The 14,318-nt window shown below is 39.0% G+C and overlaps 1 protein-coding gene across 1 annotated transcript; it reads left to right on the top strand.

Annotated features, from left to right (window-relative positions):
• Positions 1 to 296: 296 nt before the first annotated feature.
• Positions 297 to 9,982, top strand: SNAPC1 (small nuclear RNA activating complex polypeptide 1). Its single transcript, XM_035326810.1, has 10 exons — positions 297 to 568; positions 1,097 to 1,256; positions 2,452 to 2,592; positions 3,074 to 3,178; positions 4,155 to 4,313; positions 4,760 to 4,834; positions 5,444 to 5,506; positions 6,475 to 6,613; positions 7,625 to 7,708; positions 9,330 to 9,982. The coding sequence occupies exons 1-10, from the start codon at positions 426 to 428 to the stop codon at positions 9,359 to 9,361; spliced, it is 1,101 nt and encodes a 366-aa protein (XP_035182701.1). The 5' UTR covers positions 297 to 425; the 3' UTR covers positions 9,362 to 9,982.
• The last annotated feature ends 4,336 nt before the right edge of the window (positions 9,983 to 14,318 follow it).

The raw sequence follows: 14,318 nt of genomic DNA, 5'->3' as shown, positions 1-14,318 counted from the left end.
GCCCCCCGGCAGGGGAGCACCCCTCGCTCCCTTCCCAGTCACCCCCTTTCCCCCCGCTGGGTCTCCCCGGCCCCCCAGCAGCGCTCGGGACCCCCTTCCCTCAGCCCACCCCCGTCAGGGTGGACCCGGGGGGTCTCCCCTCACCACCCACCTGGGCTCCGGCGGGGCGCAGGGGGCTCCCTCGGCTGCCTCTGCGGCTGAGGGGCGGGAGAGCCGCCGGCGCCCGCTCGCCGAAGCCGCGCCCAGGCACCCTACGTGCGGCTCGGCAGCAGCCCGACCCTACCGCCTACGTGTGGCCGTGCATGCGGGACACGGCTCGATTCGCCCCGGCTGATTTCAGCCCCCCCTTCCCGGCGGCGGAGCCCCGGCAGCGGGGCAGGGCGCATGAGCGGCCGCTCTGAGGGGGCCGGCTGAGCGTGCGCGAAATGGCGGCCGCGGCGGCCAGCTCGGTGCCTGGGCTGCAGGCGGATTGCGAGGAGCTGCTCGGAGCCTTCCAGGAGGCAGACACCGTCCGCTTCGAGCGCTTCGCCGAGCTGTGGAGGGAGCGTCGCTTCCACACCATCTTCTAGTGAGTGGGAGACGGAGGGAGCGGTCCCCTTGTGCCCCCCATCCCGCAGCCCCCCGCCGCCGAGCTCCCACCGGGTGGTGAGGGGGTGTTGGTGAGCCGCGGTTCCCTCAGGGAGGGCTCCCGGGAGAGCTTTGGCAGGAGGGCTGGTAAAGGGCAACGAAAAGTGGTTAATCAGTTGTTCTATCAAGTACTAGGCCAGTTTATTTTGTATACTAATTACACACGGAGTTTGAACGCTGATAGTAGGAACTATAGCAATAGTATAGTAGTAGGATCTTGGTGCACTCCTTAAGAAATGATATAAAAAAATACGACTATGTGGTATCACATTTTTCACTGTAGATCTCACTACAAGGGATTACTATGTGAGACCTCTGGGCCTGGCCATCTTTAAACGCTTCACAGAACTTGAGCCCTGTGGTAATGTGTTTTAAAATACGTGATGCTTGTTTCTGCGTTAGGGACTTTGTAAAGCCTGTGCTTCTATAGTTACTTGCTTTTAACATACTTCCTTTTTGTTTACTTTAGTGGTAGAATAAGAGCTCTGGAGAGGAATAAGCTCACAAAGAAGACCTTAGAACTGGCACAGCAGTACTTCTTGCCACCGTATGCTTTCCAGATTAGAGTTGGTGCTCTGTACCTTTTGTATGGGCTTTACAATACGCAGCTATGCCAGCCAAAACAGAAGGTAATTGTTCTTGGGTTTCCTTCTCAGGCGGTACTACACATAAGATGTGTAGTGTATTTTGTAGTGTCTGTTTTGTCATCAGAACTGGGTGGGGTGTTTCCTTTCAATTTCTTAAAGTAAAAATATTTAGGATCAAAAGGTCTTTTTGGAAAAGGTAATCTTTCAGACACCATTGGGTTCGAGAACTTAAGTGGTCGTGACTACAGTACTGTTTATACCTTCTAAACTGTAGTTGTGTTCTTAGAAATCTTGTTAGTAAGACTAAAGAAATGAGGAAGACTAGTTTTCAAAGTGGGAACTGAGAATGCACTCATCAGATGTAGGGAAAACTCCATTGCAGCCCCAATCATTCCTTAGAATTTCAAGAGAATGAAGGCAGGTTAAATTATTTCCAGTTCCTGTTAACCAGAAGTGGAATTTGTAAAGAGGTTCAAAGTTTGAATGCCTGAATGATGTGCCTGCTTGCTGCTTTTAGGGGAGGAGATCAGTACGTAAAGCAGTTGGAAAATCGGTGCGAGGAGAAGTGGTTTATTCAGGAATTGTCACATATGTTGTGTGCATGTTAACAACTGAGTCCAAATTCTTTACATAGGAAACAAATCTAAGTGTCCAGCAAAGATGCCTATTACATCTCATATCTCAGCTTCAAAGAAGTCCGTGCCTTTTACAGAGATGAATTTAGGAAAGTTTAAAACAGCTGCTGTAGCAAATGTTAGAGAGTCCAGGAATCGTCAAAGAAGGAAGGTAGCTTAGGTAGAAGAAAAATTAAGAGGACAGAGTAGATGGGAGAGGAGGAAAAGCAAGAAATGAGAGATTTAATAAACATTTCACTGACAACAGGTCATGGTATAAGTATTGTTTCCTCATTATCTAGTGAATGGGAACCTCCTAGGAGTGCATTTTGTTTCAGACACCTCAGAGTATGAAGAATTAACTTTTTCAGATATAGAGTACTTTTGTCCCTTACCACTATCATAGTCAGCAACTGCAGTAAGAATATTTAACACAACAGTACAATAAGCTTATCTGCAAAATTCGTGATAGTAGTAACGTGTTATAGTAGGATCCTTTCTATAGTTCTGTGATCGTGTGGCATGCTGCTCCAGACATCCAATTATTGTGCGTGTCAGCTGTATTTGTGTTTATTCACTGAAATACACTGTCAGTGTAACAATATATGATTCATTTGTTGCAGATCAGAATCGCACTAAAGGACTGGCCTGAAATCCTGAAGTTTCAACAGGATCTGATAGATTCCCAGCATTATGATGCGGCATACATCTTTAGGACACTGCGACTTGCCAGAGCATTCCATTTCACAGCCATGCCAAAGCTAGTTAGTTATTACATTAATAGCTTATCATTTTTAATAAAGTATCTTCCCTTTCAATGGCTAGCACTTCAACAGCACTAATTTATTTAGTTTAGCTTTCGTGCTGTGTTGAGATGTACTATGTCTTGCTTTATATAACTAGGTATGTAATACAAAGCTTAGAGGATGTTTGAATGTAGTGTGCTTCTTGCCTGAAAATATTTTTTTTTTCCAGTATCTAATGTTCTTATCAGATTTGAGATGTCTCATGATTTGTGGAAATGGTGAGCTCTTGAGTTTGTGTGCTTGATTAAATTCTTGACTAGGGAATAATTTTCAAAAAGTGCTGACTGAGCACTTGACAATGAAGTGGCATGCTATTGTTGATGAGTTAATTTTATGCCTTTGAGCATCTCTTGATTGTTGGATATGCAGTAAAGATTTTCAAGAGGAGGTGCAGTTTAAATTGACTGTTTAAGTTACAAAATGTTGTCCTCTGCTTTAGCTAAACTACAGAACTAAAAAGAAGATTCCGGAAAATGAATTTAAAGAAGAATTTAAGGACCCTAGTAACAGAGTTAGCAGCCTCATCACTAATGACGTGTTGGAGGTACAGTAACTTTAAACAATAGATTAACCACAGTTTTTGTTTTTCTGTTGTCTGAGAGCTGTTACTTCCCTAATTAGCCCAAGATTGTCATTTATGAGCCTTCTTAAGAAAGGAATGCTAAGGTACTACTAAGGTAGTAGTCTCTGCCAGCAATTTTTCTGAATGTTTTGGAAGATCTGTGGTACCTCTTGGTACTATATGTTACCTGTACCATACAATCCAATGTTTTGAGGCTTTGGCTCAGTAAGATGTAAAAGGGGGAGGGAAAAAATGGTAAACTGTCACTTAGGCAAAGGAAAATGGAAAACTGTGGGTTGTGGGAAGCAGGTTTGTTTTGATATGTCTGCAAGTTTCAGCTGGAAGCTAGGTACTCATAACAGAAAATGAATGATCTGCAAGATTATAGTTTTCTCAAACCTTTATTTTTCATTTTAAAACATAGTTTCATTTAATAGGTAACATTTTTTTGTAAATAAATAATTCAAGCAGGGTATAGCTTTCATTGCTCATTATGACTCAGTAGCATATCTTTGCTTACATGATTTTTCCAGTTGCTGCTAGCAAATATGTATCATCAGTAAGGTTGACTACAGTACTACAAAAATTCAGTAATCTGTGAAATGACAGTGTGAATAGACTGCAAAATGCTTCCTCCAAAGAGAAAATACACTACCATATCAGACTGAAATCTCAGTGGTACCAAGGATCAGCTCTTGCAGAGACTTCTTTCTCAGTTTAAATAACGAAAGGTACTCTTCCTTCTGTTGCTTAGTTGGTGGACTGATGGCAAAGTGCTTGGTAGCATTATTGCTAAGCTCCCTGAAACTGAACTGATAGAAACAATCTCTCTCATCTGCTACTGCAGTGGTCTCTAGAACAGTTTATATAACCTTAGTTTTGTTCAGTGAGAATTGGTATCACTCTACTACTGTAATCTTCTTTTTCCTGAAAATGATCTTTTTTTTTTTTGTTTTAGGAACTGATGAATATTCATGAGCACTATCAGAAAATGAAATGTGTCATCTCAGCTGACAAATCCCAGCCAGACAAGGCCCTGAGCTTGATAAAGGATGAATTTGTAGTTACTCTTAAAGACATAACTTTGGAACATCAGGAATGGCAGCAAAAAAGAATGGTAGGTAATACCATTATGGTGTGGCAACTAACAGATTACATGAACATGTTAGAACTAGCTTCGTGTCATTACCTGTGAACATGGTCTGTAAATCTCAGAAGCAAGCAGAAGGAACTGGAACACTGAAGGCACGGAATAAGTAAAACCCTAGGCAGAGTTGTGGTGTGGTGGAAGGACAATGGCTTATATTGCCTCTGTGATAATGTAAATGATTGCTTAAAGGTAAGCCCTGGAAGAAGTGGTTTGGGGATAGTATTAGAATGCCTATGGGAAATAGCTCTGTAACAGTCTGGGGTCGAGGAAAGGCTGTAGTGTAATGTTGGTGGGGAAAAAATCAGCATATGTAGTTACTTAAATATTTGTTTTGTTTTTCAAAATTCTTGAATTTGTTAACTGCTTTGTGAATTTTATTTTGTTTAAAAATATTCTCTTCTGTATTTTTTCAGAAGTTATTCCTAAATGCTAAAGAAGCTGATGAAGTGCTAAACAAAAAGGAGGAGGGAACTTCACTAGAATCAGAAGTAAGAAGAATGAACTTGTTTGCTACATTGCTCAAGCAAACTCTGTTACTTTCTTAACTTCAGATCACAGTGGTCTGAAGTGGTGTATGTCAGAGCTCATGTCAAAGTAAATTCCAAGAATAGCTAGTGAGGTTTGGATTTGTTTTTTTTTTTTAAATTGCATTGTTTTCTGTTAAACCTGCTGTGTTCTTGGACACTTATAATAAAAAGCTATGGCCGCTTTCAAGTAAGGAGGGGAAAGAGACATGTTTTCTTGGCCAAACTCCTTTATGATTCCTCCTAGAGTTTCAACGAAATGCAGTATCCACTTTTTATGCTGCATAATTCCCTTGTGTTGTTTTCACCTGCTTGCTTCAACCTTGAATTTGAGTAACATACAAGGTTTCAGATTTTATTGTCTCCTGCTGGGTTACGTAACTGAAAGCAACCAAAATTATGCTCTGCATTCTTAATGGAGTTTGAAAATTTTTTCATTAAGGAACAATTTGTCACCATTTATTGTAGAATTAGAAGCATAGTGAAATATTGCTCAAATCTAATTTAATATTTCATTTTAATATTGCTGTCATACAAAAACTTTTTCTGAATGATCTTTTTGTTTCTTTGCAGGGATCTGAAAGAGCAAGTGCGTTGGCTAGAATCAAATACAAGTCTTACTCTGCGGTTGTTGAGGTAGATACAAAATTTGATGATAGGGATGTATTTGGTTTTAGTAGTAGCTTTAAGTACCAGTTCAATGGAAGTGATTGGTCAGAAAGTTAAAATTGCACTCTGTAATTCAACTTTTGCATGTTCTAGTTTCCATAACTAACACAGTGGGAAAACCTAAAGCCCTCACTATTGTTAGATTTAGGGAAGCAATGCAATATGATCTGTGCATGGGGGATTTTCACTTCTAGGATATCTTTTAATGTCTGTACTCTGCTTTTTAATAGATGGAATTTTATGTAAATGGAATTTTAAAATACTTGTGATTTTAATTGCTCAAATTCCACAAGGCGTAGGTATTTGAAGCTGTGAAGATGGTTATGAAAATGGAACTTCAGGTTTTAAAGTCACTAGGCAAACTTTTGAAACATTGTTTCAATAAGTACTACTTATAAAACATTGCTGAATTGCCTTTTTATGGCAGACCTATATAAATATCACATAATTCCTTGTTTATTTAAATCAATTATTGGAGAGTGCATTATTAAATGAAAAAGAGCTCTAGAATCCACAATGAACTATCCAGACTTGTGAATATGCAGTAATACTGTTTTTTAGGCACCAAAGAAAAATATGATAGTAGATAAGCTTTATGATGCAGCAGTTGTTGGAAATGTTCCCTTTGCTTACATGCAGTGGTGTGCAGTACAGTGTAAGTTGATGCCAACAGAGTGGTGTGAGCAGAAATGGAAGTTTTTTTACCTGAATTTTAAACTATGGGCTCATTAAATCATAGAATCAGTTCTAATGTTGTCATGTTGAAGTGAAAAACTAACTAGTGGGAGTCTTCCCTTCCTCCCTTCCCTTCTCTGATACATGAGGAAGTTGGTGCTTTGGTCTGTGCTGACTTAAGTACTGGTGATGTAAAACAACGTGTGGTTGTAGCAGTTTAACTTTTGTTTTTATCATTTATACATATGCTTACCTTCTAGGCCTCCAAATCCAGAAGACATCGTCAAGTAAAATTAGAATCTTCTGAATCAGGATCAGATAGGAAATCTCCAAGCCGAAGTAAAAAAAACAGTAGGAGACCACATCCAGCACTGAGAAGAGGTTCTTTGGAATTCAAAGGTATTTTTCTGGAGAGACTGCAGAAGTTTATTAATTACTTTGCTAGCTAAGTCAGCTGGGTTAAATTTTTATTGTTTACTGGAGGTAAAAAATTAAGGAAAGCTTTTGTGCTACCTGTGTCATAATTGAACTGTTCTGTCAGTTTTCCACAGTCTACTCAGGTAGGAAGACATGATTGCATGCTGTTTATAGTTAAACTGAAGTGTCATAAATAGTTCTGGGAATTTTTACTGATCTTTGACATATATGAACTCTTCAGTGGGTGGTTTGTTTTACTATCATAGTGTTTATGACATCTGGATTTGTGCATTTTTTTGCATTTTCTTTCCACATATTTGAGCATCCCTGCTTATGCGTCTCTTTTCTTTTTTCCTTTTTTTTTCCTTTTTTGGTCCTCCAAGAGTTTCTTTTTATCTTTGTCTCCTAGTTCAGAAAACATGGTAAATGGCTTTTGTCTTCTGAAGGAAATCAGCTTTCTGATGTCTGACTTTTAAGCTGATAAAAGTTGCTCAGCCACTTCAGTCAATCACTTGACTAACTATTAGAGGTTACATAAATTTGAGCAACAAAGTAGTTTTGCATAAACTTTACTTTGAAGACAGTGATTTCATTTTAAGTTCTAAAGTCTGTTTTCTGATGTACTTTTAGCTTCTGCTAGGAAAGAGCTTCTGAGAAAATTCAACCCTCTTCAGAGGTGGGCATTGGGCAATTTTTCTTCACTTTAGAACAGTAGACAAAGTATTGGAGAGGGAATAGGGAGGGGATTTTTGAATAATCTCTGAACTGTAGTTGGTGATTAGTACGCTCTAAGATTGTACTGTTAGTTACTTTTTATTGAGGATTTCTCTACTGAGCCATATGAAGATACTTTGAAACGTCAGTGTTTCTTCACAGCGTTTGACAGGAAAGTTGAGATAGCAGCAAGAGAACAGTCTTAACTGCTGGATCTGAGGTGCAGAAACGCACACACAAAAAATAACTGACATTTTTTCCTAAAAAATATATCTACAGGTGAGATGCATGCAGAAAAGGAAACTGTTACTCAGCACATTGGGATGCCTATAATCACAGAAGAAGATAACTCAGGTGAAGAAGGTATGATGATTGAAATTCTAACAAGCTGGAGACTTGTTTTAATAGCTTTATACTATGCTGTATTTTTTCTGAAACAAAACTTGGTATTTTGGATCATGTTTTGCTTCTTTGCAAAAGCTAGTTTAGTTTTCAGCCTGTAAATTGTTGCATGAAAATTGAAGCTTTGCTCTGAGGGTTCATTGTAAGCACACATGACGGCAAAATCCTGTGAATCATGGGTTTTGTACGTAGAATTCATTATAGTGTGCTCAGTGTTAAAATTAGTCCAGTTAAAAGACTATTTACTCTCCTATAGTATAAATCTCCCTTGAAGAGTACTAATGTGTAAAAAGTGATTCCTATATCCCTACTTATTAAAGATAGCTGTAGTAGTACCTCTGGGAACTTTTGTAAACTGCACTTGAAGACAGAGTAGCCCTTGCTGCCTTCACTGTCATGGAAGTGAGGGACGTAGAAGTTTCCCATCTAGCCTTAGTTTCAGCGGGGTAATGCTTCGAGGCGTAAGTTCCAGTATACATACATGGTAATAGCTCCCTCTGCTATATGGAAGTGTTGGGGTAGGAATCTGGGAACCAATGTAGAAGGATGGATGATGTTGATGTCACTCGTGTTGCTGAAAATAAAGTAAATTTTACTTGGAAGCATTGGTAAACCAGTTTTCTCAAAGCTGATGGTGGAGTTGCTGTACAACACATCAAAGGCATTTAGTTTATGTTATGTTAATCTCAAACTGCTCTGTGTCTGTTATTATCACTTGAGGGGAACATAAGTACCATGGAACAGACACTGTCCAGAGCAAACTGCATCATCTTTTTCTTGAGACACCTCATTCAGTAGGGCTCTTGGAAGAGTCGAGGGTTCTGCTTTGCGGCTGCATCTCATTTACAGGCAGCCTCTCAGGGAGAGGAGCTAACCTCTTAGATACTAAGTTAACTTACTATCACAAATTCATGTAACAGAAAGATACTATCTTAAAAGAGAGAATAGTAAGTATCAAAATATGTTCATTGTGAGGCATAACATTTATATTCTCTCCTCTTAAAGAACGTATTTGGTACTGAGATGATTTACATCCTCTGATCACCTTAGTTAGTTGTAGACAATTTGAAGTCATTCAACTTTTAGATGTTCAGGTTGAAGGCACAGTGGTACATTTAATATTGTACTTGATTTTATTTATTCCTTCAAGTTGTTAATGTCCAAATGTTTTGACTTTAAACCAGGAGTTCTCCAGATAGCTTTGCCAGTAAACCTGAAGCGTTAAAACATACCAATAAGCAATTTTGTGCTTAATCTTGTGAATATTGTGTGTGTCAAATTCACAATGAAATGTTGAGAGTTCATGAGGAACAGAAAGCTGACAAGGTTGAATTAGTTTAAAAGTACAGTATTTTGTTAATTAGTGGAGTTGTATTTAATATTTTGATTGATATCATATGCCACAGAATCTAGAAAGACTTTTTTCATATTTAAAGCTATGCAGAGAGGAATTAAGAGGAGATCTCAAGAGCTCATCTAATTCATTTCCTTTTTCTGTGCAGAATTAATTCTACTTTAGTCATTCCCATGAGAGAAGATAGATTGAAAACCTTGTCAGAAAAATCTTTCTATTTCCTTTCAGAATTATCTCTCCCCAAGAGGAGAAGACGTTAGAAGATCCACTTGGAGAAGCACTGATGGGAATTTTAATGACAAGTTGTATATGTCAGATGTAGCACAAAGTGCTTATTTGGACGGCTTAGAACATACAGTAGGAAATGGCTGGGACCAGAACTACAGGTGACACTGGGATATTGGTAGTGACTGCTGTACCTTAGCAGTCTCATGGTATAGCACCTGGTGAGCGATGCCTGTGGGAGATGAAGTTGCTGTGTGCTGTTTGAGGTGGAAAGAGCAAGAAGATGGTTGCTTCTTGTATTTACTTTGTACAATGTGAGTAATTACTCAGAACTCATGCTGACTTGCAACAATTTTTTTAGCTGAGGCTGTTGGAAGAACAGCTCACAAAATACTTTACCATATGAGAGATGTTTGGAATCTTTTCTCCGTGAACATAATAAACTTATTGACTGTTTAAAATTAGTACAATAAGTCATTTTTCACAGTTTATCTGCTACGTTTTATAGTGTGCAACTTCAGCAATATTTATCACTGATCCCACAGGTGTTGGAATTGACTTTGGTGGTAAGTCTTTTATTGTACTCAGTCTCCAGCAGACCTGGTATCATTGTATATTTGAATGAAGAAATACAACGTGCATTTATTAATTTTGAAGATGTCACCAAGCTGTACAAGGGCATGACTAGAATTCAGAATGATCTTTATAAATTGGAGTGCTGATGTGGTAGAAACAGGCGTGGAAATAAATATGAAGCTTAGTATTAAGGACAGGTATGGAACAGGGAAACGATTGCTAGGCAACAGTACTGCAGAAAAAGCAGAAAGACAGAATCATAAGCTGTATTTGCGTATTTTCTGTAAACAACAAGCACTAGAATTTATCATCATTCAGCCCTGTAAGGCTATAGCCTTAAATACCCCCTTATGACAATGCCAATTCAAGAAGAATGTGGATAATTATTCTCTTTGGTATTTTTCTCCATTTGAACAGAGCTGAAAAAAAAAGACCTGTCAAGAAAGGCCAAAGGAATTCAGGTGTCCTTTTCTACAATAAATACAAAATAGAAATATGAAAGGTTTTCAATATAAAAGGGGCCTAAACTGAATGAATTAGCTTGGCAGGTTTCTCAAAGGCCAAAGGAATTGAAGTGCCTTTATCTAGAAGAAGCTGTGAAGTGTAAATATAAAGGGTCTGAATATAAAAGAGGCATGTATTAAATGCATTAGTTGGTAAATGGGCCTAAACGATGAACAGGATGGATACTGGAAAAACTAATAATATTGCACTGGAAACTTTGCTTATGGGCAAAGAGGAAACACTGTTTAATAAAGCCAAGAATGTGTTGTATAATTAAGTGAACAATTGAATATTCAGTCGAATAGCTGAAAACTTTACGGTTTAATCCAAAAGCCATTATTAGTCCAGATGTAGTCATTACAGAAAAAGAGTACTTCTATACAGGAAAAACAAAATCTCCATAGAGGTAATTTACAGGTAATTTTATCATACAGTTTATATTCCTTTTTCCTGGTGTGACATACCCGCTTCCATTAAGCTTCTGGTGCTGAGTTACTAGGTTTAGTCTGTTGATTTAAAAAAAAACATACTGCAGATGTTTTTGTTTTAAAAAAAGACTCATCTGTAGTTATAAATGTGGGCAGGTATCATATCTGTTAATTTTAAATGAATTGGTTTTATTTGGATTTTCTGACACTAATAAAGGCTGTGCTTTTCTGTTAGCAGTACAGACTTATTCTGCCCCTAATTTTTAATGAGCAAATACAAGAGACGTAAAGAAACTTCTTAAGGAAAACATAACCAGACCTTTTTTGGTCAATATTGTCTGCTCATCGTAATGCTGTTACGATCCTGTGGGCAACACTGCCTTTGGCCATTTAGTCAACTCCAGATGATGTTCTGGCTGTGGATATGGAGGCTGACAGAGAAGCCTCTGGTATCCTGATGTTGCAGAGGATGAACAACAGTCAGTACTGGTGCAACAGAGGAACAATTTGAAAATGAGATACAGAGAACTTGAATCTCTTGGGAAAGCCCAGGACTGTTAAAAAAGATACAGATCTCTTTCTAGCAGATACTGGGTTTATGGCTTCAAATTCACCACTTACGAGTTTCTTCGCTTGGGAGGTTGTTTAAGGATGAATGTTGCAGCACTAGTCCCCTTCTGCCATTCCTAGGCACTAAGGTTAAGTTAGGTCTTCAGCTACGGGATTTTAAGTTGTTGGAGGTGGTTTCTCTATTTCCTCTGACTTGCAGGTTTCTTTCTCAAGGAGACTGAAGACTAAACGTATGTACAAAAACTTACTTTTCACTTTCTTGACATGCTTCTTTCAGCTAAATTATTGTTATTCTGTCAAGCATAAATTGCTCATGCTTCCCAGAAGTGGCAGTTTTTTATTATGTGACCATCTTGTTTGCCTCATTTTATATCTTTGAACCATCCCAAGAGCTGAGTAGGAGCATTTTTCAGTTTTTGACATGAGTTCTCCTGCAGACTTCTGAAAATGATTTGCAAATCATCATCTGATGTGTGCAAAGGCTTGAATATGCACAAAGATGGGTGCACTCAGCCAGCAGTTAGTTTAGCATTATAATTATGAAAACAAGTGTGCTCTTTAATTTGTTTATAAAATAACATAGATGTAAAAAGTAAGTTATGCTTAAGGATGAACTTGACTCATGACTATATACGGTGGTAATATTTCAAAAGAGTGATCTTTAGAATTTTGAGGCAACTGTAAACAACATTTCATAATGCTGGTGTGATCTCTTTTTTTTTTTTTTAAAAAAAAAAAAATATATATATATATATATATATATATAAATTCCCTTGCTGCAATCTGGTGAGCAATGACAGGCTATTAAAAACAAGAGAGGGAATTCCTAAGATGCTTCAGTAAAGCAAGGTGGTGTCATTTAAAAACAACAACAAAAACAGTAAATCTAGATTTCCAATGAATATTGTTTTCTAATGTCTAACTTTTATCCTGTTTATAGCCTTCTATCCTGGTTATAGCCTCAGTTAATATAGTAGTGCAAGACCTCAAGGTAACTTCATCTCTGTAACTCCAGTCTAACGTCCAACTGGCCTGCTAGATAAGGGTGAAGCAGCATGACAATATGTATCTAGATGCTACTATGGCTTTTCTAAATAAATTAGAGAAATACGGTTTGGCTGAAACTTCTCTAAGATGGATATACAACTGACTAGAGAATAACATTCATACAATAGTAATCACCATATGTTTAGCAAAGCTGAAGGATCCTCTAAGTGGACATTTGAATGTGTGGTATGCCACGTTTACAAGTATAACGTGGGTGATGAAAAGCAGAGTACACTTTAAAACACTTTGAGGTGACATTAGTTTAGAAACAGCTTAAGTGGAAGACATTTTCCAATACAATTTTTACTCTAATAATGGGAGAAATCAACAAGGTCTAATCAAGTAAAGCTAAGTGTGAAAGGCTGCACTTGGAAGGACAAATTAAATGCAAATACTAGCTAGGGAATGCTTGACAAAGTAGCTGTTCTCAATCTGGAGGGTTTTGCAGCTCTCAAACTGAAGGTGGATTGGTGGTGTGCTAATGTGAAAATTCCAAGTGTTACGGATGGCAGTGGTGACATGTTTGTGTGCAGTTCAGGGAGTATGTAGACATCTCTAGAAGAATCTTAAAAAACAAAATAGGGGGGCAACAAAGAGAAAACAAGCTCTGGGAGAGTTTAGTGTGGAAAAGAAAAGGTTTGAGAGCGAATTAACAGTCTTCATAACTATGTAGATGTGTTTATGCAAGTGGTGATTAATTGCTCTCCATGCTCACTGAGGTAGAGCTATACAACTCACACCAATGTGAAGTTACTAAAACAATGAGAGGTTTTTGCAGTTAAGAAGCTAGATTGGCCTTGTAGCAAAGTGAGTCACTTTTACAGTAGGAGTTCAAAACAATATTGGAAAAATAGTAGTGATGGTTGTCTGAGGTAGACCTGATCCTGCTTTGGAGAACTAGAGCACAACTTCAGGTTTCATCTAGTTGTGTACTTTAATACTTTTAAATAATATGACCCTGTGTAGATGGTCTGTGTTTTCTTATCACACATGCATGGGAATAAAGTTCTGTCATGGCTATTTTATCCCTTGTTTTCTGGAATGTTTCATTCTAAAGTTCATACCATTTCTGGAAGTACCCATTCACATTTTGTGAAGCTTGCTGCATGGAGCTGGAGTGAGGTCCTAGTTTCCTCACACCATGTTCATCTGTGTCCTCAAACCTGGGCACCAGACTAAGCCTGGTAAGTGAACACTTGTGTCCTCCATCTGTACCCGAGCCTATGTGTGGACATGGGACTGTGACAAGGTGTTGAGCAATGTGCTGAAGCTCCATCTTACTTACACTTAAGGGCTTGGGTCAGCCTTCTCTCTGGTGCGTGGTAGGTGGACTGCATTAGAAACATATGTAAAGGAATATTCTCTTGCAGAAGCTTGAATTTCATGTAACGGGCCCCAACCTGGTTCCTCTTTGGTCATAGTAATACAAACTTGGATATGGAAAATAGTGGATGTAAGGGCAAGTCGTCAGCCGTTAAGGGTTATTGGGCCTAACATTTTAAGAAAAGTTTTGTACATACAATGACATGTGAGGCATCATTTAAATCTCAGATACAAGCTAAACCACAGCCTGCTGTGTGGCTCCAGATTAGTTTCTGACAGGGGCTGGGTGCTGCAATAGGGGATGGTGGAGATGGTGCGTTATTGGTACTTTATTGGAACACCTGAGGGCCCCGCATGTGGAAAAAGGCTTTGGGACTGGCACAACACTTCCACAGAGACGTGTGAGGAGCGGGTGCAGCCTCATCCCCCGATATTTACCACACAAACACACCAGTGCCGAGGGCACCGTTCCCCATCCCCTCACGGGGCCCGGCTCCTCACCGGGACCCCCCTCGCACCCCATCCCTCGCTCCCTCCCCTCAGC

Source organism: Oxyura jamaicensis, chromosome 5 (assembly GCF_011077185.1).
Source record: "Oxyura jamaicensis isolate SHBP4307 breed ruddy duck chromosome 5, BPBGC_Ojam_1.0, whole genome shotgun sequence".
In the NCBI taxonomy this organism is placed as follows: domain Eukaryota; kingdom Metazoa; phylum Chordata; class Aves; order Anseriformes; family Anatidae; genus Oxyura; species Oxyura jamaicensis.
Note: the sequence above shows the minus strand (reverse complement) of the source record. Positions and strands in the feature narration are given on the sequence as shown.